This window comes from Lacerta agilis, chromosome 12 (genome assembly GCF_009819535.1).
Source record: "Lacerta agilis isolate rLacAgi1 chromosome 12, rLacAgi1.pri, whole genome shotgun sequence".
NCBI lineage: Eukaryota > Metazoa > Chordata > Lepidosauria > Squamata > Lacertidae > Lacerta > Lacerta agilis.
In genome coordinates, this window is record NC_046323.1 from 55,824,684 (window position 1) to 55,851,999 (window position 27,316).

At 45.6% G+C, this 27,316-nt stretch overlaps 1 protein-coding gene across 1 annotated transcript; it reads left to right on the forward strand.

Moving 5' to 3' along the window:
• The first annotated feature begins 1,889 nt into the window (after nt 1-1,889).
• On the forward strand, nt 1,890-27,316 carry LOC117055481 (zinc finger protein 420-like). The gene is made up of 8 exons (XM_033165016.1): nt 1,890-2,037; nt 3,177-4,584; nt 10,906-10,912; nt 18,492-19,761; nt 22,038-22,122; nt 23,267-23,402; nt 26,489-26,570; nt 27,309-27,316. The coding sequence occupies exons 1-8, from the start codon at nt 2,004-2,006 to the stop codon at nt 27,314-27,316; spliced, it is 3,030 nt and encodes a 1,009-aa protein (XP_033020907.1). The 5' UTR covers nt 1,890-2,003.

The window sequence follows — 27,316 nt, forward strand, 5'->3', positions numbered from 1 at the left end:
AGGTTTCCTCCTGAGTCAGGCAGAGGAGAGGAAGCAGGCAGAGCAGCAGGTGAGAGAGACTGTCCTCTGGATATTCGTATGGGCTCTGAACAGGAGGGAGAGTATCCTAAATTTCTTTCTGAACTCCCCAACCTTTTTTGGAAAGCACCCAAGGAATGATTTCTGATACCCCTAAAGTGCATGCCCCATTCGTTTTCTATTCTTTCTCTCCATTCTCTGTTTTCAACCCTTGTTGCTTTTTCATGAAAAGGATCTGTTTGCAGAAATGGACCCGGATTCCACTGAGGAAGAGAAGACTCCACTGGACACCAGAGAAACACCACTGGGTAAGGAGGAGGGAGCTTTTTCTCCATTTTGTCACATTCTATGGATTATGAAACTAGCCTGTGCGTTCTTTTCATCTTTTGGGGAACGACACTTGGGGCCAAGAACTCAACTTTCAAAATTCACTCAGTAGGTGAGACTTTTTCTGAGGCCCTCTGTAGTTAGAGATGCACTGCTTCACCGCTAAGAAAAGCATACACTAATGGCCGGCCACTTACTTTTACCTCTCACAGGTGGCAGAATGATGCCAGGAAGACCTCCTCATCCATCTTTGCATGGAAGCAGAGGAGAAACAGCAGCTCTGGAACCGGATCAGGTAGGGAGAATGAAGGATTGTGGGGAAAGAGGTTAAGAGATGGGGCACCAAGGGTTCTCTCTCCTCCTGCTCTTGACTTGTATCAAAATTGTCCTTAACATAGGTTGTAAAGGCCATTCCAGAAGGTTAATGTACTAAGAATGATGAACAACCACCTCACGTTCACCAGCCTTCTGAATGATGCTAGTATTATTTATCAGTCGTTGCAGTTTTATCTACCAATTTAACATTTAATGCTCAGATAAGCTTCTAAACAATTGAGAAACTATTAAACAGTGGCCAAAATTCACCTCACGAGTCCCATCAGTTGCAATATAGGGCTTTCCCTCTCCTTCCCCCCCTTGTGGCCCCCTGCTCCCCTGAAGTTGGCTTTAATGGAACACTCCTTCAGGCCCATGGCCTCCTCTGGCAACTGGAACAGCTACGTAGCATTCCTGGGAAGGTGTCCTGGGACTCACAACTGCTGTCTTGTGAGCACCCGATCTAGCAGAGTAAAAGCAGTGCAGACGGAGGTGAGGAGGTATTTGGGCATACCTACTTTATTTCTACTGATTACAGATTAAAGAACATAACATACACGTATGAGAGGAGCAGCCCTCATACGGACATCCTGTCTCGTCGCAAGACAGAGCAGAAAGAAAAAGTACAATAGTACCAGAGATGGAAGTCACACAGACAGGCTTCCTTTCTCACTGAAAAGAGAGTAAACAATAGGATCAGATGATCCTTGCAATGGGAGGAATGAAATACTAACATCCTCCCCCGTTTCATGATAACCATTGCAATATCTAGCACATCAGCAATCTATGTACATACACATCCGGTAGTTCTCTGTAAACAACTTTAGACAATAAATCAGCAGGAATTTCTTTCATTGGCATGTAGGACACTTATGAGTCCCCTCTGGATACAATCCCTTGCATGACATAGCTTGATCTACAAGTGCTTGGTTCTTTAGGGCATGGCGAAGGTTCTCCTGCTCCAGAACAGTAGGCGGGGAGAGGAAAGGGGGGAATGCTTGAGCAGAGAGAATGATCTGAAGAACACCATTTGAAATTCCATCCATTTACACAAAGATGAATACCAATCATTAAAATACACAATAAATAATTTTGTTAAGACATTAAAATGTGCATCCACAATTAAAATGTGCAGCAAAACAATCCCATTAAAACAAAATAGCAATGAACAGGCAGAAAGCAGCAGAGCACTCTGTTGTAGATAATCTGTTGGCCATCGTAAGAGGAAGACTTTTCTCTTCTTCTTTTAGGGTCCACTGTGCTTTGAAGATGTAGCTGTTCATTTCACAGATGAGGAGTGGGCATTGCTGGATCCTGACCAGAAAGCTCTGCATAAGGAAGTCATGGAGGAGAATTGTAGGATCATGAACTCTCTCAGTAAGGCTCCCTGTTGGATCATGATGTCTGTTTTGAAATTCAGTATGTATCTATATATGATGGACCGCCAGTATTTTGATGGAGCTCAACAGTGCCACCTACAGCATCTGGGATTTTGACACCCTCACAGTGAACCCTGAATGGAGGGCTATCTACTTCTTTGTCTATTCTTCCTCCGGTTTTGCCTTTTAAAACCATGGTTGGGCTGGTCTGAACTATCTGGGCCTTCAGAGATGTTATGGAATTTGAAGAAGCTTCTGTCACATTTTCTGTTTCTGTTTTTGCTTCTGTCAGTTTTTCATTGACAAAAGAGATGACTGACATTGGTATGGTGTGAATTCCATGATTGAACAGAACAAAATCTGTCCCAGAATAGAACCAGGCTTTTCAAATCTCACTGTCATGGATTGGCTGGATGTAGAGGAATGGTGGGAGGAACCAGGTGGGAAACCCCCAAGGGAATAAGGCTCAGAGCCTGGGAAGTGGTGATGGGACAACAATGAGTTGTCAGAGGGATAGGAGGAAGCGATTGGGCAGAGGAGGTGTTGGAAGCTGAGGAAGTAACAGGTTTTAGTGATTAGGGGGAGTCTGTGGCAGACAGGAGTCCAGAAGGAAAAGGTGAAGAAGAGGGAGGCTAAGAGGCACAGAAGAGTCAAGCTAGTGATGAAGCCAGGGTGTCTCGCCCTCCTGCTGTGATATGCTCCTCTTTCCCCTTGTCTCCCTGAACCAGAAGAGGAATGAAGAAGAAGAAGCAGCAGAGACAGTTGTGCTGGCAGAAGGGAAGGACCCATGAGAAGAGGAGGCTTAGTCAGTTGTGGGAAGGCAGGGACCTGAAGTCGCCATGACTTCCTCATAGTGGCGAAGTCTACGGGAATTGTTCCTGTGCTCACTAGGTCTGAGTCTTCTGAACAGCCTGTTTGTTCTCATAGAAAAATGGTAACTTTTGATTTATTGCTGACCTGTTCCTGACACTCAAGTTCGCTTTAAGGCCTGTCAACAAAAGCAGTGAAGCCTGTTTTAAGACCTTACATTTAATTCCCTTCAGTTCTTCCTCTGTCCCAAGCATTAATTAGCAATGTTCAATAATTGCGAGCAGCATTTCTTCCTGAGGCTATGATCAGTTTTTCTCTTTGTTGCAGGTGGTAATGAATTGGAAATTAAAAATGAGGGCGATCATAATAATGTCTACGCAGTGGAGAAGCGATGTAAATATACAGAGTGTAGTGAGAACTTTAGTCAAAGCTGCCATTCCACTTCCCTCCAAATAAATCCCATTGGGAAGAAATCCTATCAGTGCTTACAATGTGGAAAGAGCTTCACCCAGAAGGAAAGTCTCACCACCCATCAACGAATTCATACAGGGGAGAAACCATATAAGTGTCTTGAATGTGGTAAGAACTTCGCCTGGAAGGAAAGTCTCACCACCCATCAAAGAATTCATACAGGGGAGAAACCATATCAATGTTTGGAATGTGGTAAAAACTTCGCCTGGAAGGAAAGTCTCACTTCCCATCAAAGGATTCATACAGGGGAGAAACCATATCAATGTTTGGAATGTGGAAAGAGCTTCGCCTGGAAGGAAAGCCTCACCACCCATCAAAGAATTCATACAGGGGAGAAACCATATCAATGTTTGGAATGTGGGAAGTGTTTCAGTCAGAGTGCCCATCTCACTACCCATCAAAGAAGTCATAAAGGGGAGAAACCATATCAGTGTTTGGAATGTGGGAAAAACTTTACCCAGAAAAAAAGTCTCAGATCTCATATAAAAATTCATAAAGGGGAGAAACCATATCAGTGCTTGGAATGTGGAAAGAGCTTCAGTCGGAAAGAAAGTCTCATTTCCCATCAGAGAATTCATACAGGGGAGAAACCATATCAGTGTTTGGAATGTGGAAAGAGCTACAATCAGAGATCCAATTTTAAGTCACATCAAAGAATTCATACAGGGGAGAAGCCATTTCAGTGTTTGGAATGTGGGAAGAACTTCAGTCATAGTGCTATCCTTAAGACACATCAAAGAGTTCATACAGGGGAGAAGCCATTTCAGTGTTTGGAATGTGGAAAGAACTTCAGTCAGAAATTAACTCTTAGTTTCCATCAAAGAACTCATACAGGGGAGAAACCATATCAGTGCTTAGAATGTGGAAAGAGCTTTAGTCAGAGGACCAATCTCACAGCCCATCAAAGAATTCATACAGGAGAGAAACCATATCAGTGCTTGGAATGTGGAAAGAGCTTCACCCAGAAGGAAAGTCTCACGAACCATCAAAGAATTCATACAGGGGAAAAACCATATCAGTGCTTGGAATGTGGAAAGAGCTTCACCCAGAGATTAACTCTCACTTTTCATCAAAGAATTCATACAGGTGAGAAACCATATCAGTGCTTGGAATGTGGAAAGAGCTTTAGTCAGAAGCCCCATCTCACAGCCCATCAAAGAATTCATACAGGTGAGAAACCATATCAATGCTTGGAATGTGGAAAGAGCTTCACCCGGAAGGAAAGTCTCACTCCCCATCAAAGAATTCATACAGGGGAAAAACCGTATCAGTGCTTAGAATGTGGAAAGAGCTTCACCTGGAAGGAAACTCTAACTTCGCATCTAAGAATGCATACCAGTAGTAGTAGTAGTAGTAATTTTATTACCGTCAGTGATCAGTATCAAGATAAAATCACCAGTTACAAAATTGAATAGTTTAGAACAAAGTTGAGTAGAACAAAATAAAATAGTATAAAATCACATACACATAAAAAGTTGTTCTAGTTTGTCATTTATCTGTCAGAAAGAAGTTCATTCTGAAATGGACAGTCTAATCAGCAGGTTTACAGAGACAGTCAGAAAGGAGATTGACTTTTCTACCCAACTCATTGAGAGCCAACGATAAGGTCCAGGAAATTAGCTCTAAATCACGAGAGTTTACAAGGCAGAAGCTTGACAGTGGATTGAAAGAACAACATCACTTAGTGCTTCTATTGAATAAGGTAAGCCTTACTACCGTATTTTTCCATGTATAAGACTATTTTTTTCCTAAATTTTTGAAGTTTATAGTAAGGGGTCATCTTATACATGGATAATGCAGTGTATTTTCTTAATTTTGGGTTAAAAAATAGGGGTCTTATACATGGGGGGCATATTATACATGGAAAAATACAGTAATCATATGCTGGGTCCTATCCTAGACTACATTCCAGCTGGCCAAGAGACGTATGAGGACCTTATCAGGGGATCAAGTGGTCATATAGACTTAACATGGAACCTCTGAACTACTACAATCAAGCTCAGAGTCTTACTGTCCTTTAGGACCCCCCAAATTCCCTCACTGCTACATCGCGCAAAGCCTATGTTGACTTCCAAAGGAATTTCCCCAGTATGAGTCTTTTAACAACCTGATTTTATCACTGCTAATTCTTCACTTTAAAGCAGCCAGATCCCAGAAATATAAAAGGACTCTAAAGAGAGAACCAAAGGAACTTAAGCAAATCGTCTCAAGAAGATTTGATCAGCTGTTGGGAACCAGAGGACCCAACTAAGGATAACTATTCCCTAGAGGAGAATTTGATCGTCCCACTTAAAGATTGCATACCAGGAGAATCATAGAAACACAGAGTGGGAAGGGGCTGCAGGGGCCATCTAGTCCAGCCCACTGCAGTGCTGGAATTTCAACAAAAGCATGCATGGCAGATGGCTTTTGGTGCTGCTCTGCCTTAATGGAGGCAGCTCCCACGACAGCGGGAGATTGTTAGTGAAGGAAAAATAAGGATGATTGAGGGTAATCATCCTTGCAAATTCCCCCCAGGGACGGGGGGCACAGGCTTCACTCACAGTTCGTCTATGTACATGGCTCTTGCTCCAGCATGGAATGCAGGAGGCAGGGAGGCACTGAGTGCAAAAGAACCTCGCCTGCCAATAACCCTCCTATGCCACCATTAGAAAGCCGAGGTTCTCCTGTTAATTAGAGTTTAATTTGGATTAAAGTACAGGTGTGTGCGAGAAGAGATGTGATCATAAACTGCACAATTTAATCAGCTGCAAGGTTGTTAGACTTCATTCGGTGTAAACGACAGTTTGGAGGGAGGGGAGTCTATGGTCTCTTAATATAAAGTTTTATTTTTTACATATATGATTTGGCAACCCTCCTTGAAATGCTAGTTCAGTTATATATGTATAGGTGAAGCTGGTGATGGGAAATTCCATTCCACCTTAAGGTTGCAGATATGGAACTGTTGTGTGTCACATGTCTGTTTACACACTTCCGTTTGTGTATAGCTTTTGCTTTTGCTTAGAGACTCTCAGAGGAGACAGAGGAGAGCTGACATGTTTTTCCTTTGTTCAATAAACTGCTTGTAAATATGCTTACACAAGCCTCTCAGTGCCACTTCTGTTGCGCAGCGCACATCTGCAATTAGAGTGTGCTCAGGCTTTTAAAGTCTGAGTCGCTGTTTATGTTGAACCAGAGATCGGAGATCGCCCAGCATGTCGGCTGGGAGGGCTTGATACAGCTGGGGCAAGCCAGCTGGCCTCACGATGCCCTCTGGATGTCAACAGCTGGATCGCAGTTAGGGAGTATAATACCAAATGGCACTTTGTGTGTTATAAAGAAAGAAGGAAAAAAGAAAGCTCTGTTTTGCAGGTTTATGATGGAAATTTAGAGCTGACCTCCCTATTCTGTATTATATGTAGACTGAACGGAATAATGCTAAAAAGACTTGGAATTTAAATTAATTGGAAGCATATTTGCTTTTTTTTGCTGAATGGAGGGATGAAAGGAATCAGTGGACTTGCCAAGGAAGGTTCATTACTAAGCTATTTGAAGTTCATCAGATCACTCTCCCTCCCAGGCTGAGAGAAAAATGGCGAAAACAGGATATTTACTGGAACAGTGTGATTTTCGCAGCTGCTGTCGAAGTTGCAGAACAGTGAATCACGGGACGGAGCAATGGAGAACTTCTGAAACTACAATGGGATATTAGCTCTGCCCAAGGCATGATGGAGAGCAGCAACAGCTGGGAAAAAGATAGATATAATATTTTACAAGGACAGGAAGGAACACGGACAGAATAACTGACACACACAGGAGGAATAAAGACATAGTTGGAATGCTTCACTTATAGCTTTTTAAATAATTTGATGTGTTAACACAAATGGATGTCATTAATATTGCAGTTGTTGTACAAGGGATTGTTATTTCAACTGGAGTGTAATTGAGATGAGTAAGATTTTGGAACGCAGAAATAAAGTAAATCATCAAACCATCAATTTTATTATGCGGGAGGCCACCTAAATTATATAATTTGGCATTTGAATGATTGGGATAAGTAATTGTATTATAATTTGTCATGGTTATAATGAGGCTTTCATTCGATTAGTGTAATAAATAAAATTATTGTAAAAAAAATGCATGCATGACAGATAGTCATCCAACCTCTTGCTTAAAAACCGGCAAGGAAGGAGAGTCCACCATCAGAATGTTCTGCCTGCTGTTTAGACCGAACCTATTTCCTTGTAATTTAAAGCCACTGGTTTGGATCCTGCCTTCTGAAGCAGAAGAAAAAAGCTTGCTCCATCCATGTGGCCCTTGATCATCTTGGTCACATGTTGTAGCTTGTCAATGTCCTCCTTAAATTGTGTTGCCAAAAACTGGACACAGAATTCTAGCTGGAGTCTGACCAAGTTAGAATAGAGCATGACAATTTCTTCCCTCAATCCGGTGACTATGCCTCTATTGATGCAGCCTAGAATAGGATTAGCTGTTTTTGCTGCTGCATCACACTGCTGAAGAGAAGAAGCGAGAGTGGAAGAATGAAAAGCCTTGTGAGTGGTCATGGGTGTTCTGTCCATGGGAAATTGACCACCACACCAGCAAGAGGACTTCCATAGTGCCCAGATCCTCAGCTGTCAGGATGGGGTGGGCAGGCAGGATCAGTACCATGGAGAGGGACAAAGGAGTCAGCTTCAATACCCCAGCTAGCAACCCTGCAGCAGAGGCAGAGCAGTTATCTCAGCAGTGGCCTGGAGTTACCAATGAATCTAGCTTGCTATTGGCTGACTTGAGGCCCCACCGCCTGAATGCCATACTTGGGCAGTTAAAGGGCTGGTACCTCTGTAACTGCTGGCTTCCTCTTGGTCCCTAAAGTGGGTGATGCCACCCCCATGAAGGGTTTTTTCCTGGGGGGTGCTAAGAGGCAAAGGTGTGGCAGTGTACACAACTCTCAGACTTTGAAGAACTCTCACTGCATGATCAAGTTAATTGGTTTTGTGTTGTACTAATTAAACTACGTACGTTTGATTTTGAATAAATATGCAACTGTTACCATTTAGAATTTATTGTGTTGCAATCCGTGGTCTAAACCACTGAGCCTAGGGCTTGCCGAACGGAGGGTCAGCGGTTCGAATCCCCGCGACGGGGTGAGCTCCCGTTGTTCAGTCCCAGCTCCAGCCCACCTAGCGGTTTGAAAGCATGTCAAAGTGCAAGTAGATAAATAGGTACCCCTCCGGGGGGAAGGTAAACGCTGTTTCCATGCGCTGCTCTGGTTCAATAGAAGTGGCTTAGTCATGCTGGCCACATGACCTGGAAGCTGTCAGTGGACAAACGCTGGCTCCCTCGGCCTATAGAGTGAAATGAATGCCGCAACCCCAGAGTCGTCTGCCACTGGACCTAATGGTCAGGGGTACCTTTAACTTTTTATCTGCCTTAGTGTGTTGCGCAAACAGCTTTTCTGAATAATGCTTTTATATGGTAGGGAGGACTGGGGGGCAGTGGCCCAAAAATGTTTGGTGACCAAGTACCTGGAGTTTAAGTCTCTGAGGATTTCTCCCCAGGGTCTCTCAGTTCTCTGAGGAGCCTGTAGACTAGTGGATTAAGGTGGCAGCGGTGTCTTCCTGGGCTTCAAGGGAGGAGATACAGGCTCCTGAGACTCTGGCTTCACATGGAATGGGTCAGGGAAGGAATTCATTTCTGGGCTGCCATTAATGGAATACTCTGCCTCTGAGGATTCCTGGAAAAGGGGAAGAATTAAACATAGAAGTTAAAAAGCCTTCTCCCATTAGAGTCTCTGCCTTGGCATTTCTACCAACCCTGGGCATTTGGGGTCACTCTACCTCCAGAACTGATACCTGTGCTTAGCTTGAGGAAAAGTGCACTATGGAACTCCTTGACACAAGAAAATTACAATGGAAATAATTTAGCACTTCCAAAACAGCTATTGGTACTTCATGAACTGGGGTAGGATAGCTCTCACTTAGGGGCCTTATTTCACCTCGGATAACTTTTCAGTGTGAGCACAAAACCTACATCTGATGTGGAAAGAGCTGTAGCCTGAGCAAAGACTTTTGACCAAAGGACTCCTGCTAGAGAGGAACTATTTACACTCATTGTGTTAGAAATTGGCTTGTGTTCACCTGAATACTAGGGGGGGTCACCAACTGGGCACATGCAGGTGCCATGTGTTACGGAAATTACCGGGTCGAGAAGGCTCAGCTCCCGGTCCTACGGAGGAAGCCCGTGGTTCGCTGCGGAGGCAATGGAGACCAGCCGGAGATTGGAGCAAAAGCAAAGGAGTTTATTGCGCAACAAGGTTCAGGAGGATCCGAACCCCGAACAAAGGGTGTCCTGGACTTTTAAAAGTTCCCGCGACAGCCCAGAATACACAGCGAAATACATCACAGAAACGTCAGAGATGGGGAGGGGAGAGAGGAGGTTACAGTAAATTTACATAGGGGAAAAACAAGTTTTGCATATCAGGAAGGATGGCAGGAACCGGTGAATGGATCTAGGGTGGGTGAAATACACATTGAAGGTTTCCTCTGCGTCAGGACAATAGAACGCTCCTAGGAGGATGTCTGCTGCTATGGTAACTGATGGATGGGTGCTTGAGTGGATTACCGGGAGGGGTGTATCCCCTCCTGCGGACGTGACTCGCTGCTTAGGGGATTATGAAAGCCACTGAGTGGAGAGTCCAAAAATAGTGCAATATCGAAATACTATACTTCCGATGATCGGAGGATGGCGGGAACCGAGGGGTTAGAAAGGTTATTTTATTAGGAGCAGATAGACACTTGAACCAGGCAAATCGGACACTGCGTTCAGGAGTTGTGGATTTTTACAATAATAAACATTTCGAGCTGTCAAAAATGGGCCACCCAGCGTCTAAATTGTCCATTTGATACATTGTTGCAAGTTATAATTAATAGTTTCCCCAACTGGTTACATTTTGGTTTCGATTCCATTGTTCTCCCAGCAGGGAGCCTGTCAATACCCACTTAGCGTTCAGTCAAGCGTGAAGGTGATGATTGAATCATAGTAGCTGAGCTGAACGTTCCATTTTGCAGGCTGAGCTGAATGCATGCTCCTGATTGGTGGGTTTGCCGTTCATTGAGAAAATGGAGCGCGTACGGAGCGCTGTTTTGACAGGAGCGCTTCTCCGGAGGCAGATTGAGGCTTGGGGGCGCAGATCGGGACATTTAGGGGAAACCCTTTATCGCGAGGGTTTTATGTGGTGCTTGTGCGACTTGTGTGGTGAAGGGGTACCCGCTCATCGTCGGGGGGGGGGCAAAGAGAAGAAAAGAGGCTTCCAGGTCCCGCATTTGGCAGCGCGGGAGTCCCGCGAGGAGGCTGCACGGTGGGGGAAGGTGGCGGCTGGAATTTTCCCTAACACATGGCACCTACAAATCTTTCCCAGGTGCTCCTGTGCAGGTGCCCCAGACCCTGATAATTCTACCCCCCTCCTGTTCTTTATTCTGGATTCAGAAAACAGAGTCATCCACAGACAAATACTCATTGCATTACAAACAGCAAATGTTTGTAGCTTTTCAGTAAACTCAGAGGCTCCCTTGACCAACCTCGTTTTCTGCGGCTCCCCTGTGAGATACCTGGTAAAAACGTGTGTTGTTTCGTCATTTAGCGTTTTTGCCTATCATGTTTTCAGACTTAAATTTGAAGCAGAGTAGAGTCATTCATTGCCCTGCTAAATGCTGGGGGTTTTTTTCTTCTAAAAAGGCGAAATAAAAACAAATTTAAAGCATGGGGTTGAAAGGGAGTAGATCGGCTTGTGTTTTTTCCCCTGCCAGCTTTTCCTCTTGTTTTTTTTTTCCAAGGGAGGGAGCAGCTCAGAGCCCAGCCAGGAGGGTACCCCGAAATACAGCATCTCTGGATGTGCGCAATGCACGGGGCATCTGGGCGCTTGAAAGAGAAAGCGCAGAGAGAGAATGGCGAGCTTGGGGCGCTTGCCTTTGCCAGGTTTCCACGGAACGGAATCGGATTCCTAGAGAGGACAGAAAGAAAGGGGTGTGGGGGGGACCAGATCCTCCCGATCCAAAGCCCCTCCCTCCCAAGTCACTTCCTGCAAAGTGGGGGCGGTGATGTTTTGTCTGTCTCCTTTGGAAGCGCTGCCTCGGTGGCTCCTCCTGCAATCTGGTGAGTCTCCTCTCTTTGCTCCCTTTGGGTGCAGTGGGGAGAAAGGGGGTCCCAGTGCTGCAGGCGGGGATGCATGGGGTCCGTGTGCAGATCATGCACGGGAGGGGGGGAATCAGCGAGTGGAGGGTCCTCGTCCTGCACCCCCTCCTTGCTCTCTGGAAAGCCAGGGGGCGGGCGATTTTGCAGGAGGTCTGCAACTGTGTTCTTCCTTTGTAGAAATGAGATGCTCGCTGCTTGGAGAGAAAAAAATGTCATGCAAATGACCCCCCGTTCAGATTTAGGAATGAGTCGCATTTGGTAATAGAGGTTGTAGCCAGACGGAAACATTCAGACATAATATGCATAAAAAATAAAGACGAAAATCTAACCTATGCAGTGAAGAAAGAAAGAATGTTGGAAACTGGAGAGCAGAACAACTTGCAGACTTAACAGATAAAATAGCGCAGGGGGGGGGGCTGAGAATGTGTGTTGCCTTTTTTTATTTTTGGAACAACTTTCTATTGTGTTTTGGAAACAAGTATCATAGGGATAATAGAAGATAGTAATAAATTGACCCAGTCTTCTGTTGTCATTTGTACAAAAATAGCACAATAGATTTATGGAAATATCTACAACAAAAGCTTCATTATTACATGTCAGACAGTGTCTTTGTTTGTGATAGAAATGGTTCTACAATAGGAGGCAAAAGGCTTAACTTGGTTTCAATTAAAATCAATCAGATGGAGCCAAATGCTCAAAACTCTCTAAATTCCAGCCTCTCCATGGCTGTTTCTTGAGGCTCTGGGTGTAACTCAAGGCTATTTTATCTCATGCTTGAGGCTTTATATGTTGTCCTGGATGTTATTTTGATTACTTTTCGTACTGCTACTGCATTTCTATGATTCTATTAGGCTTTATCTTTTTTCCATGTGTAGCGGATTCACCCCGCTAACTGCCCCCCATTAAATATAGCAGACCCAGCTCATGGTACGCCAATCACACCCTCCGCCTCTTCCCCCCCATGCTCCTTCTCCCCACCTCATCTGGTTCCACAGCCGCGACTTCTCCTCCGCCACCAAGAAAAGATGGATGAGGCGGTCTTGCCAGAATCACTCCGCCATCTGTGAGACAGAAAGGTGAATGAGAAGTCAGGAGCGCATGCTTCTGCCAGAGGTGAAGCTATGCGTGTTGAACTAGAGATGGGCCACAGAAAAAGCCTCACGTGCCGAGGGCATTTGGACATTGGTAGCCATTTCAGATTTTAGTTATGTAAAAATAGATGTACCCTGCTTTGGGCTCTTGGATCCCACCAATGACCATCAACTAATAATGTGGTAGACTCAACCTGCTAACTGCCCCCCATTAAATATAGTGGACCCATGGCTTGGCAGTAAAATTACATGAATTTCTGCAATTTACCACAGGCTACCTTGTGAGTGGGACGCAGGTGTTGTTGTGGGTTAAACCACAGAGCCTAGGGCTTGTTGATCAGAAGGTCGGCGGTTCGAATCCCCATGAGCTCCTGTTGCTCGGTCCCTGCTCCTGCCAACCTAGTAGTTTGAAAGCACATCAAAGTGCAAGTAGATAAATAGGTACCACTCTGGCAGGAAGGTAAATGGCATTTCCATGCACTGCTCTGGTTCTCCAGAAGCAGCTTAGTCATGCTGGCCACATGAGCCAGAAAAACTGTCTGCAGACAAATGCCAGGTCCCTTGGCCAGTAAAGTGAAATGAGCACTGCAAGCCCAGAGTCATTTGCAACTGGACTTAACTGTCAGGGGTCCTTTACCATTTTACCTTGTGAGTATCTTCTTTGAGGGAAAACTTGGTGATTTAGAGTCATAGGAAGGAGCTGAATGAACAAGAACAGTTTTATTTACAAAAAGAAGATTGTGAAACAAATTTGGGTCAAGAGGTGTGTTCTCCTTAACTTCTTACTTAAACCAAATACAGTCTAAAGATGTCACTGTAGTATATGCACAGCTTTTCTTATCTTCAGTTGCTAAAAGCTCACTTGTTGCACTTCAGTTAGATGTTCAGGTTTCTACAATAGGAGGTAAAAGAATTAACTCTGTTTCTGTCTCTTCCCTCTCGTTCATTTACTTAGTTATGACATTTAAAACAGCACAGCTTCCTTCTCAGCCTAATACTTTGGTTCCTGAGTGAGGGGCACGTTTCGTCAGTCCCCCTCTCTCATAGCCATCCCACTCCCGAGGGATTTCCCACAGACCCAGGGGATCCCCTCAGGCCTTGTTCTTGGTTTGGGGGTCTCATTTTCCTAGGAGATCTCTCCCCTCCTGACTGGAAGGAGACCCTGGTTTAGTCTGTCTTCCCACACCTTCTCCCTCTCCTGCTGCCTCAGACTCAGCCCTCCAGATTAAATCCTGTCTCAATACTCTCTCCAGACCCTCCACTGGGTTGTCTTCCTATCTAAGATGCTGCAAGGCTCCTTCTTCTGGCTAGAGAGAGTCTCCTCTCAGATCAGAGCCAGTTCTCCCTCAGGCAAACCCTCTTCCAATCCCCATCTACCCTCTCAAATCCCTCAGAAAGGGCTCCTTGGATTTTCCCTCCAAAAGGGCTGGCAGCCAATCAGAGAGAGAGAGAGGCTCCCGCCCTCTGGTGGAACCTCGGAGGCACTGCAGCCCCACACTCAGCTCTGGCTCTGAGGGAAGATACCTCCTGGGAGAACCTGGGTTGAAGCAAAAGGAGAAAACGAGGAATAAGAAAGGATACAAAGAATTGTCTTCTCTTGTCATTATCACAGAAATAGCACAATATGTTTATGGGAATATCTACAACATATGGTTCATTATTAGTGGTCAGTGTCTGAGGAATATGTTTAAACAAAACCAGAAAAAAGGAGAACAGAGCTGAAGAGGGGAGTTTACAGACACAGTAGGAATGTGAGCCCTTCTCTACTTGCTTTTTAGCACTGCTCTTTGGCTCTCAGACCTAAGAAAAAGGGACTCCACGCCAGTAGTGTGTCTTGAGAACATTGGAGAAGCCAAATGCTAGAAACTGAGGCAGAAGCAGGAAAGAAATGGGCCCTGAATTGGGGGAAGGAGGGAGAGCAGCCCTAGAGGACCCCAAGGCTGGCTGGCTGGCATCTATTTCTTCTCAGGAGACAATGGCAGAGAGTTCTTTGGGGAGGAACTCAAAGGGTTGGAAGGATGCAGAGCCTGCTGTGGCAGAAGAGGCTATAGCCTGGTGTCTAATTTACACTCGTACAAATGACTCGCTTCTCAATTACAGTTCTGACCTATTTCACTGATTGAAAACACTGAAAGACAGGAGCAAATAGGCTGATTCATCCGACAGAAATTCTCTATGTTTCCTGCAGATTTTGTATAGTAACTTTTCTTCTAGGAGGACTAGATGATATCTTCGCTTTCTCTTATTTTGAAGGCAGCTCAGAGTCTGGGCTGTGATAAATTCCAGCCCTGGTTCTTAACAAGACTCCTCCATGTTTGCTCAGGGAACTTTGTTCTTCCTGTGGCCGTGTATCTGTTTCATAACAGAACAGCGTATTTGTTTTGTAGGATTTGCAGACGCCTCTACTTAGGACAGACGCAACTGGGCAGAAGAACAAGGGCTTCCTTCTGATCTCTTGGAGGCTTCCTGAGAGACCAGATGGATGAGCAAGACTCAGCTGACCCTGAAGCAGGAAGAGGCCATGCCATGGAAACTGGGAGCAGTGGGGAATTCTGGGAAAGCTCAGTGCAGAAGATCCTGGGTGAGGAGGACACACTCTACTCAGATGTGCAGATCCAGCAATTCAGGCAGTTCTGCTACCAGGAGGCCAAAGGACCTCGAGAGGTTTGCGGCCGCCTCTACCACCTTTTCCGTCAGTGGCTAAAGCCAGAAAGACACACGAAAGCTGAGATGCTGGACCTGGTGATCTTGGAGCAGTTCCTGGCTGTTCTTCCACCAGAGATGGAGAGCTGGGTGAGGGAATGTGGAGCAGAGACCAGTTCCCAGGCGGTGGCCCTGGCCGAAGGATTCCTCCTGAGTCAGGCAGAGGAGAGGAAGCAGGCAGAGCAGCAGGTGAGAGTCTGTCCTCTGGATATTCCCTAGGGGCTCTGAATAGGAGGGACAGTTTCCTGAAATTCTTTAATAATGGCTCATCCTTTTTGGGGGGCAAGAATGATCTCTTATACCCTGAAGTGTTTACCCCTCCCATTCCTTTTCTAATATTTCTCCCCATACACTGTTTTGAATCCTTGTTGGTCTTTCAGGAAAAGAGTCTGTTTGCAGGAATGGACCCGGATTCCACTGACGCAAAGGGGATTCTGTTGGTCAGCAGAGAAAGACCAATGGGTGAGGAGGAAGGAGTTTTTTCTCCATTGCGTCACATTCTTTGTATTTGGAAACTAACATGTGGGTTTTTTTTAATCTTCTTTGGGCAGACGCTTGAGGCCAAGATCCTTAAGTTGTGGACATGTATTTTTATGTAGCTAAAATACAAATGTCAAAATTCACTCAGTAGGCGAGACTTTATCTGATGCCCATCTGTAGTTAGAGATGCACTGCCTCACCTCATGTGCTAATGGCCTGCCACTTTCCATTGTCTTTCACAGGTGACAGAATGATACTGGCAAGACCTCCTCATCCATCTTTGCATGGAGGCAGAGGAGAAACATCAACTCTGGAACCAGATCAGGTAGGGAGAAGGAGCATTGCAGGCAAAGAGGCTCTTGCTCTTGGCTTTCCCCCTCCTTCCGCTCCTTGTGGCCCCCTGCACCCCTGAAGTTGGCTTTAATGGAACACTCCTTCAGGCCCCATGGCCTCGTCCGGCAACTGAAACAGCAATGCAGCATTCCTGGGAAGGTGTCCTGGGACTCACAACTGCTCTCTTGTTAGCACCCGGTCTAGCAGAGTAAAAGCAGCGCAGACGGAGGTGCGGAGATATCTCAGCATACCCACTTTACTTCTACGAATTACAGATTAAAGAACATAACATACACGTATGAGAGGAGCAGCCCTCATACAGACATCCTGTCTCGTCGCAAGACAGAGCAGAAAGAAAAAGTACAATAGTACCAGAGATGGAAGTCACACAGACAGGCTTCCTTTCTCACTGAACAGAGAGTAAACAATAGGATCAGATAATCCTTGCAATGGGAGGAGTGAAATACTAACACCCTCCCCCGTTTCATGATAACCATTGCAATATCTAGCACATCAGCAATCTATGTACATACACATCCGGTTGTTCTCTGTTAACAACTTTAGACAAAAAAATCAGCAGGAATTTCTTTCCCTGGCATGTAGGACACATTTATGAGTCCTCTCTGGATACAATCACTTGCATGACATAGCTTGATCTACAAGTACTTGGTTCTTTAGGGCTTGTCGAAGGTTCTCCTGCTCCAGAACAGTAGACGGGGAGAGGAAAGGGGGGGGATACATGAGCATAGAGAATGATCTGAAGAACACCATTTGAAATTCCATCCATTTACACAAAGATGAATACCCATCATTAAAATAAACAATAATTTTGTTAAGACATTAAAATGTGCATCCATAATTAAAATGTACAGCAAAACAATCCCATTAAAACAGAACAGCAGTGAACAGGCAGAAAGCAGGAGAGCACTCTGTTGTAGATAATCTGTTGGCCGTCGTAAGAGGAAGACTTTTCTCTTCTTTTAGGGTCCACTGTGCTTTGAAAATGTAGCTGTTCATTTCACAGATGAGGAGTGGGCATTGCTGGATCCTGACCAGAAAGCTCTGCATAAGGAAGTTATGGAGGAGAACTGTGGGATCATGAACTCTCTCAGTAAGGCTCCCTGTTGGATCATGATGTCTGTTTTGAAATTCAGTATGTATCTATATATGATGGACCGCCAATATTTTGATGGAGCTCAACAGTGCCATCTACAGCATCTGGGATTCTGACACCCTCACAGTGAACCCTGAATGGAGGGCTATCTACTTCTTTGTCTCTGAATATTCTTCCTCCGGTTTTTCCTTTTCAAACCATGGTTGGGCTGGTCTGAACTATCTGGGTCTTCAGAGATGTTATGGAATTTGAAGAAGCTTCTGTCACGTTTTCTGTTTCTGTTTTTGCTTCTGTCAGTTTTTCATTGACAAAAGAGATGACTGACATTGGCATGGTGTGAATTCCATGATTCAACAGAACAAAATCTGTCCCAGAATAGAACCCGGCTTTTCAAATCGCACTGTAATGGAATGGCTGGATGTAGAGGAATGGTGGGAGGAACCAGGTACGAAACCCCCAAGGGAATAAGGCTCAGAGCCCGGGAACAATGAGTTTTCAGAGGGAAAGGAGGAAGAGATTGGGCAGAGGAGGTGTTGGAAGCTGAGGAAGTAACAGGTGTTAGTGAGCAGGGGGAGTCTGTGGCAGACAGGAGTCCAGAAGGAGAAGCTGAAGAAGGGGGAGGCCAAGAGGCACAGAAGAGTCAGGCTGGTGATGAAGCCAGGGTGTCTCGCCCTCTTGCTGTGATAAGCTCCCCTCTCCCCTTGTCTCCCTGAACCAGAAGAGGAATGAAGAAGAAGGAGCAGAGACAGTTGTGCTGGCAGAAGGGAAGGACCCATGAGAAGAGGAGGCTTAGTCAGTTGTGGGAAGCCAGGTACTTGGAGTCCCCACAACATCCTCATAGTGGCAAAGTCTACGGGAATTGTTCCTGTGCTCACTAGGCCTGACACTACTGTTCTCATAGAAAAATGGTAACTTCATTTATTGCATGTGATTTATTGCTGACCTGTTCCTGACACTCAAGTTCGCTTTAAGGCCTGTCAACAAAAGCAGTGAAGCCTGTTGTAAGACCTTACATTTAATTCCCTTCAGTTCTTCCTCTGTCCCAAGCATTAATTAGCATTGTTCAATAATCGAGGGCTGCATTTCTTCCTCAGGCTATCATCAGTTTCTCTCTTTGTTGCAGGTGGTAATGAATTGGAAACTAAAAACGAGGGAGATCATGACAATGTCTACACAGTGGGAAAGTGCTATAAATATACAGAGTGTAGAGAGAACTTCGGTCAAAGCTCCCATTCCACTTCCCACCAAAGAAATCACCTTGGGAATAAATCCCATCAGTGCTTGGAATGTGGGAAAAGCTTTACCCAGAAAAGAAGTCTCATGACCCATCAAAGAATTCATGAAGGGAAGAAATCATTTCAGTGCTTGGAATGTGGAAAGAGCTTCAGTCGGAATTCCCATCTCAGTTCCCACGTAAGAACTCACAGCGGAGAGAAACCTTATCAGTGCATGGAATGTGGTAAGAACTTCGCTTGGAAGGAAAGTCTCACTTCCCATCAAAGAATTCATACAGGGGAGAAACCATATCAGTGCTTTGAATGTGGAAAGAGCTTCACCCAGAAGGAAAGTCTCACAGCCCATCAAAGAATACATACAGGGGAGAAACCATATCAGTGCTTTGAATGTGGAAAGAGGTTCATTCATAGCGCCAAGCTCACGACCCATCAAAGAATTCATACAGGGCAAAAACCATATCAGTGCCTAGAATGTGGAAAGAGGTTCAGTCAGAGTGCTCATCTCACAACCCATCAAAGAATTCATACAGGGGAGAAACCATATCAGTGTTTGGAATGTGGAAAGAGATTCAGCCAGAGATCCATTTTTAAGTCACATCAAAGAATTCATACAGGGGAGAAACCATATCAGTGTTTGGAATGTGGAAAGAGCTTCCGCCAGAGTGCTATGCTTAAGACACATCAAAGAGTTCATACAGGGGAGAAATCATTTCAGTGTTTGGAATGTGGGAAGAGCTTCACAAAGAAATTAACTCTCACATTCCATCAAAGAATTCATACAGGTGAGAAACCGTATCAGTGTTTGGAATGTGGAAAGAGCTTCATTCGGAAATCCCATCTCAGTTTCCATAAAACAACTCACAGCATGGAGAAACCATATCAGTGTATGGAATGTGGAAAGAGCTTTGCCTGGAAGGAAAGTCTCACAGCCCATCAAATAATTCATACAGGGGAAAAACCATATCAGTGCTTGGAATGTGGAAAGAGCTTCACCCGGAAGGAAAGCTTCATAGCACATCAAAGAATTCATACAGGGGAGAAACCCTATCGGTGCTTGGAATGTGGAAAGAGCTTCAGTCGGTACTCCCATCTCAGTTCCCATCAAAGAACTCACAGCAAGGACAAACCATATCAGTGCAAGGAATGTGGAAAGAGCTTTGCCTGGAAGGAAAGTCTCACTCCCCATCAAAGAATTCATACGGGGGAGAAACCATATCAGTGCTTGGAATGTGGAAAGAGCTTCACCCAGAAGGCAAGTCTGACTTCTCATCAAAGAATGCACACCAGTAGTAGTAGTATTCACTTTATCACGAGTAATGACCAGTATCAAGATAAAAACACCAATTACAAAATTGAAAAGCTTAGAAAAAAATTAAATAATATAAAATCACATACACATAAAAAGTAGTTCTTCTTTGTCATTTATCTGTCAGAAAGGTGTTCATTCTGAAACGGACACTCTAATCAGCAGGTTTACAGAGACACTCACAAAGGAGATTCAATGGAGAATAAAACCTTTTCTACCCAAAGTTTTGAGAGCCAAATATAAGGCGCAGAAAATGAGATCTAAATCACGAGAGATTACAAGGTAGTGGAATGAAAGAACAACATCACTTGCTGTCGAAGTTGCAGAACAGTGAATCACAGGAAGGAGCAATGAACTTCTGAAACAATGGGATATTAGCTCCGCCTAAGGCATGATGGAGAGCAGCAACAGCTGGGAAAAGATAGATATAATATTTTACAAGGACAGGAAGGAACACAGAGAGAATAACTGACACACACAGGAGGAATAGGGACATAGTTGGAATGCTTCATTTATAGCTTTTAAAATAATTTCATGTGTTAACTGAAGAAGTGTGCATGCACATGAAAGCTCATACCAAGAACAAACTTAGTTGGTCTCTAAGGTGCTATTGGAAGACTTTTTTATTTTTTATTTTTGTTTTGACTATGGCATACCAACACAGGTACCTACCTGTAACTGGATTATATTGCAGTTGTTGTATAAAGGATTGTTATTTCATCTGGAGTGTGATTGAGATGAATAAGATTTTGGAATGCAGAAATAAAGTAAATCATCAAACCATCAATTCTAGTATGCAGGAGGTCACCTAAATTATATAATTTGGCATTTGAATGATTGGGATTAGTAATTGCATTATAATTTGTCATTGTTATAATGAGGCTTTCATTCAATTAGTGTAATAAATAAAATTATTGTTAAAAATATGCATACATGACAGATAGTCATCCAACCTCTTGCTTAAAAACCAGCAAGGAAGGAGAGTCCACCATCAGAATGTTCTGCCTGCTGTTTAGTCCGAACCTATTTCCTTGTAATTTAAAGCCACTGGTTTGGATCCTGCCTTCTGAAGCAGAAGAAAAAAGCTTGCTCCATCCATGTGGCCCCTGATCATCTTGGTCACATGTTGTAGCTTGTCAATGTCCTCCTTAAATTGTGTTGCCAAAAACTGGACACAGAATTCTAGCTGGAGTCTGACCAAGTTAGAATAGAGCATGACAATTTCTTCCCTCAATCCGGTGACTATGCCTCTATTGATGCAGCCTAGAATAGGATTAGCTGTTTTTGCTGCTGCATCACACTGCTGAAGAGAAGAAGCGAGAGTGGAAGAATGAAAAGCCTTGTGAGTGGTCATGGGTGTTCTGTCCATGGGAAATTGACCACCACACCAGCAAGAGGACTTCCATAGTGCCCAGATCCTCAGCTGTCAGGATGGGGTGGGCAGGCAGGATCAGTACCATGGAGAGGGACAAAGGAGTCAGCTTCAATACCCCAGCTAGCAACCCTGCAGCAGAGGCAGAGCAGTTATCTCAGCAGTGGCCTGGAGTTACCAATGAATCTAGCTTGCTATTGGCTGACTTGAGGCCCCACCGCCTGAATGCCATACTTGGGCAGTTAAAGGGCTGGTACCTCTGTAACCACTGGCTTCCTCTTGGTCCCTAAAGTGGGTGATACCACCCCCATGAAGGGTTTTTTCCTGGGGGGGGGGCGCTAAGAGGCAAAGGTGTGACAGTGCACACAACTTTAACTGCATGATCAAGTTCATTGGTTTTGTGTTGTAGTAATTAAACTACGTACGTTTGATTTTGAATAAATATGCAGCTGTTACCATTTAGAATTTATTGTGTTTCTATCTTCATTAGTGGGTTGTGCAAGCAGCTTTTCTGAATAATGCTTTTATATGGTAGGGGGCACTGGGGAGGAGTGGGGGGCAGTGGCCCAAAAATGTTTGGTAATCTAGGACCTGGAGCTTCCGGCTGTGAGCATCTCACCCCAGGGTGTCTCAATTCATCTGAGGAGCCTGTAGACCAGTGGATTAGAGTGGCAGAGGTGTCTTCCTGGGCTTCAAGGGAGGAGATTACAGTGAAGCATTAGAGCCTGAAAAGGCTTTAAAGAATCAAGAGTCATTCGTTGCCTTCTAAATACTGTTCTTTTGTAAGATAGGGAAAATAAAATAAAATTTAAAAAAATTAATTCGATAATCTGAATATATGTTATATATATGTGTGTGTTAATACAACCGCAGTTCACATTGAATCACATGGAGAGCTCTTTCCCCACTAGGTGGTCAACTCCTCACCCTCAAGAAAATACAGCTGACCAGGCAGCTGGGGATACAGAAGAGAGAAAGCGAAGTAGAGGTCAATTGGTATTTATTTGGAGGGGGAGAGGCAGAAACCAGTATAAGCCCAGAAAGAAAGAAAGACAGATAACCACAACTAGGAGGAAACCTCCCCGCTCCCAAATCTCTCCCTAAGTTTAAGGATGCGCGGAGCCCCAACAGCCTCCCCCAGATCCCCATTTTTGTACAGTCAGTGCCCTCTCTTTCTAACTACCAGTAAACTAGCTCACTCCCAGAAATGACTAGACTCCCCTTCTTTTTTTTGCAGCCCTCTCTGCTTCCCTTGCCAAATTCCCCCCTCTGCCCACTCCCATCATCCTTTACAATGTCCCAGATGAGCGGCAGGGGCCGACTTGTCTTCCCAGCTGGTGGAAAGGGGGGCGGGGGGCGGATCAGGCAGCAGGAAAAGGCTTCTTCGCCTGCCTGCCTCCTCCCTTTCTGCTCAGGTCCCCTGTTAAGCCTCACGCACATCCCCAGCTGACCAAGGCCCTCTCCAAAGCACCGCAGCCAGGATCAGGCCCCCAGAAGACTCGAAGGAAGGAAGGAAGGAAGCAGGTGGGACAGGGACGCTGACTTGCGGAGAAGGGCGATCCGTGAACGTGGCTCAGCTCCACGCGCGAGCCGAGCTTGTTTGGTTTTGGCTACAGCCAAGCGCGTCGCAGCCATCAGAAGACAAATACAGCATCTCTGGGACGGGGGTGCAATGCGCGGTGCTCTTCCTGCTCTGGAGGAAGAAAACGCGCAGAAAGGGAGGGGGGTTTGTTGAGCTTCGGACGTTTGCCTTGCCAAGGGTTAAAAGGAACTGAGCTGAATTCCTAGAGAGGAGAGGACAGAATGGTGGGGTGGGACAGGTCCTCCAGAACAAAAGCCCCTCCCCCCAAGTCACTTCCTGCAAGTGGCGGGGGGCGGGCGGCGATGTTTTGTCTGTCTCCTTTGCAAGCGCTGCCTCAGTGGCTCCTGCAATCTGGTGAGTCTGCTCTCTTTGCTCCCTTTGGGTGGATGGGGGAGAAATCCCAGGGCTGCAGGCGAGGATGCATGGGGGCCGTGTTCAGATCATGCGGGGGGGGGCAAAATCAACGAGTGAAGGGTCCTGCACCCCCTCCTTGTTCTCTGCAAAGCCAGGGGGCGGGTGATTTTGCAGGGAGTCTGCAACCCTGTTCTTCCTTTATAGCAAACGCTGCTCGCTGCTTTGTGGAGAAACAATCGGTTTCATCCACCAAGACCTTGAGTTTGCCGTAATAGCGGACGAGCCTCGTGGGGCGTCCACAGCACAGTCTGGTCCTGTTGTGTTGGATGAGTTTCAGTTCGTGAGGCTGGAGGATGTGGACTAGGTGCTCGGATCAGTCAGCGCCACAACTTGCACTCTTACGCCCCCTTGGATGATAAGAAATAGCAGGGAGGAGGAGACAGCTGGCTGGGCCAGGGAGGTGGTCAGTGCCATCCTGTGGGAATCCAAGGCAGCAGCAGCTAATGGATTGAGGTTGAATCCTGACAAGACAGAAGTACTGTTTTGGGGGGACAGGAGGTGGGCAGGTGTGGAGAACTCCCTGGTCCTAATTGGGGTAACTGTGCCCCTGAAGGACCAGGTGCGCAGCCTGGGAGTCATTTTGGACTCACAGCTGTCCATGGAGGCACAGGTTAATTCTGTATCCAGGGCAGCTGTCTACCAGCTCCATCTGGTACGCAGGATGATACCCTCCCTGCCCGCAGACTGTCTTGCCAGAGTGGTGCATGCTCTAGTTATCTCCCGCTTGGATTACTGCAATGCACTCTACATGGGGCTACCTTTGAAGGTGACCCGGAAACTACAACTAATCCAGAGTGCGGCAGCTAGACTGGTGACTGGAAGCGGCCACCGAGACCACATAACACCGGTCTTGAAAGTCCTACATTGGCTCCCAATACGTTTCTGAGCACAATTCAAAGTGTTGCTGCTGACCTTTAAAGCCCTGAATGGCCTTAGCCCAGTAGACCTGAAGGAGCATCTCCACCCCATTGTTCTGCCCGGACACTGAGGTCCAGTCCAGAGAACCAGACAGAGGGCCTTCTCAGTAGTGGCACCCACCCCGTGGAACGCCCTCCCACCAGATGTCAAAGAGAAAAACAACTACCAGACTTTTAGAAGACATCTGAAGGCAGCCCTGTTTAGGGAGGCTTTTAATGTTTAATAGATTATAGCATTTTAATATTCTGTTGGAAGCCGCCCAGAGTGGCTGGGAAAACACAGCCAGATGGGTGGGGTATAAATAATAATAATAATAATAATAATAATAATAATAATAATAATACTATTACCACTGTTCCAGAGGAGATTGCAACTGTTTTAAAGTATTTTAAACATTAAAACAAATAATAATTACAGGAATAGGCTGGGTCCTGAAAACGCATGTCTCTGTTGTCAGAGGCCTTGAGAAAGAGGGGAAGGTGCCTCTGTGGGGAGGGAATCCCCCAAGGGGGGATCTGCCCCCAGGATGCCCTCTCTTGGGCCACCCCCACCCAAGACTACCAAGAGGGCCCCTCTGCCAAATTTCACAGCCAAGAGGGTCTGTAGGGAAGGAGGCAGTTCTTCACATATTTTGAGGGGGGGCTAAGTGAACCCCTCCTGAAGGCAGCCCTGTTTAGGGAAGTTTTAAATGTTTAATGCTGTAATGTGTTTTTAATATTTGGTTGGGATCCGCCATTATATTATACTCCTGTGAGCACTTTGAATTGGACCTGGAAATGAACGGACCACCAATGCAGGTGTTTTAAAACAGGAATTAAATGTGTTCTCAGGGGATGTAATGGGAGGGATTCAATGAGGAGGAGGAGACCCATGGATGCTCCTTGGAGAAAAAGGGGGGAAAGGAATGCCCTTCATAAATGTAAGAGAACCCTGTCAACAATCCGGCTTCTGCAATTTGGAGCGGATTCTGAACCATCTTCAAGAGGAGTTCCACATAGAGGGCATTGCGATGATCCCATCTGATCCACAGCAGGGAATACCTTGGCCATGTCATCTCTGCTCCAAGGGGACAATGGTTGGCAAGCTAACCAGAGCTGGAAAGAGAATTTATTTACAATCATAGGAGGAATGTGAGCCTTTCTCACTTGTTTATAGTGCTATCCTTTGGCCCTCAGAGGTTGGCCAGATACGTATCTGGCACTCAGACCTAGGAAAAAGGGATCCCACCCCAGCAGTTATTCTTGAGAGAGAAGCAGGAAGGAAATGAGCACTGAACTGTGGGAGGGAGGGAGAGCAACTCTTGAGGATCCCAGGGTTAGTTGGTTGGCATTCATCTGTCACAGGAGACATTGGGAGAGTGTGCTTTTGGGGGGAAGGTGGAACAGTTGGAAGGTTGCAGCGGCTGCAGAGGCTATAGCCTAGCGTCAAAATTACACTTGTACAAATGACTCACCTGTCAATCACAGTTCTGACTTCTTTCATTGACTGAAAACACTGAAAGGCAGGAACAACTAGGCTGATTCATTTGACAGACATTCCCAATGTTTCCTGGACATTTTGCATAGTAACTTCCCTTTTAGTAGGGCTAGACACTGACTTCTCCTTTTCTTTTTTTGAAAAAGAAAGTTCAGAGTCTGGGCTGTGTTGCAGTCCAGCCCTAATTCCTAACAAGATTCAGAAAACCTTTTCCTTTTCCTGGCTGTGTATCGATTTCACAACAGAACAATGTATTTGCTTTGTAGGATTTGCAAACGCCTCTACTTAGGACAGACGGAACTTGGCAGTAGGACCAAGAGCTTTCTTCCAATCTCTTGGAGGCTTCCTGAGAGCCCAGATGGATGAGCAAGACTCAGCTGGCCCTGAAGCAGGAAGAGGCCATGCCATCAACACTGGGAGCAGTGGGGGAATCTGGGAAAACTCTGTGCAGAAGAGCCTGGGTGAGGAGGATACCCTCAGCTCAGAATGGAAGAGACAATATTTCAGGCAGTTTTGCTACCAGGAGGCCAAAGGACCTCGAGAGGTTTGCAGCCAACTTCACCACCTTGACTGTCGGTGGCTGAAGCCAGAAAGGCACACGAAAGCTGAGATACTGGACCTGATGGTCTTGGAGCAGTTCCTGGCTGTCCTTCCACAAGAGATGGAGATCTGGGTGAGGGAATGTGGAGCGGAGACTAGTTCCCAGGCGGTGGCCCTGGCCGAAGGATTCCTTCTGAGTCAGGCAGAGGAGAGGAAGCAGGCAGAGCAGCAGGTGAGAGAGACTGTCCTCTGGATGCTCCCAAAGGGCTTCGAACGTGAGAGAGTGTACCCCAAAATTCTCTCTTAATCCCCCAACCCTTTTTTGAAAAGCCTCCAAGGAATGATATCTGATACCCCTAAAGCTTTTGCCTCTGCCATTCCTTTCTAATTTTTCTCCCCATTCTCTGTTTTCAATCCCTTTTGCCCTTTCAGGAAAAGATTATCTTTGCAGAAATGGGCCAGAATTCCTCTCAGGCAGAGAGGACTCTGTTGGACACCAAAGAGAGGCCAATGGGTAAGGAGGAAGGAGTTTTTTCCCATTTGGTCACACATTCTGTAGATTTTGCCACTAATCTGTGCCCCCCCCCCAACATTTTGGGGAGGACACTTGGGGTCAAGAGCCCAAAGTGGGGACATGTATTTTACATAGCTAAGATACAAATGTCAAAATGCACTCAGCTGGTCAGACTTTTTAAAAGGCCCATCTGTAGTTAGAGATGCACTGCTTCACTTCTAAGAGAAGCATGTGATAATGGCCGGCCACTTACCTTTGTCTCTCACAGGTGACAAAATGATGCCAGGGAGACCTCTTCATCCATCTTTGCATGAAGGCAGAGGAGAAGCAGCAGCTATGGAACCAGATCAGGTAGGGAGAATGAAGGATTGTGGGGAAAGAGTCCCAAATGAATCTCTCACCTTCTTCTCTTGGCTTCTTCGAAAACTGCCTTTAACAAAGGCTGTAAAGGCCATTCCAGGAGGCTTATGTGATGAGAATGATGAACAATCACCTCATGTTGACTAGCCTCTTGAATGTTGCTAATATTATTTACGAGTAGTTGCAGTTTTATTTACAGATTTAACAGTTAATGCTAAAATAGGCTTCTAAGCAGTTGACAAATCATAAAAAAACAGTGGCCAGGATTCACCTCACCAGCCCCACCAGTTGCTTTCCCCCTCCTTCCACTCCCTGTGACTCCCTGTACCCCATGGAAGTTTGCTTTAATGCATTGTGAAGGTTTTCCTCCCCCTCCAGAACAGTAG

Coding starts and splice junctions, on each gene's coding strand:
- LOC117055481 (XM_033165016.1), top strand. CDS start 2,004: ATGGAGGAGAATTGTAGGATCATGAACTCTCTCA. Junction 2,038..3,176: donor TAGGATCATGAACTCTCTCA/GTAAGGCTCCCT, acceptor TCTTTGTTGCAG/GTGGTAATGAATTGGAAATT. Junction 23,403..26,488: donor TGTTGGATGAGTTTCAGTTC/GTGAGGCTGGAG, acceptor TTGCCCTTTCAG/GAAAAGATTATCTTTGCAGA.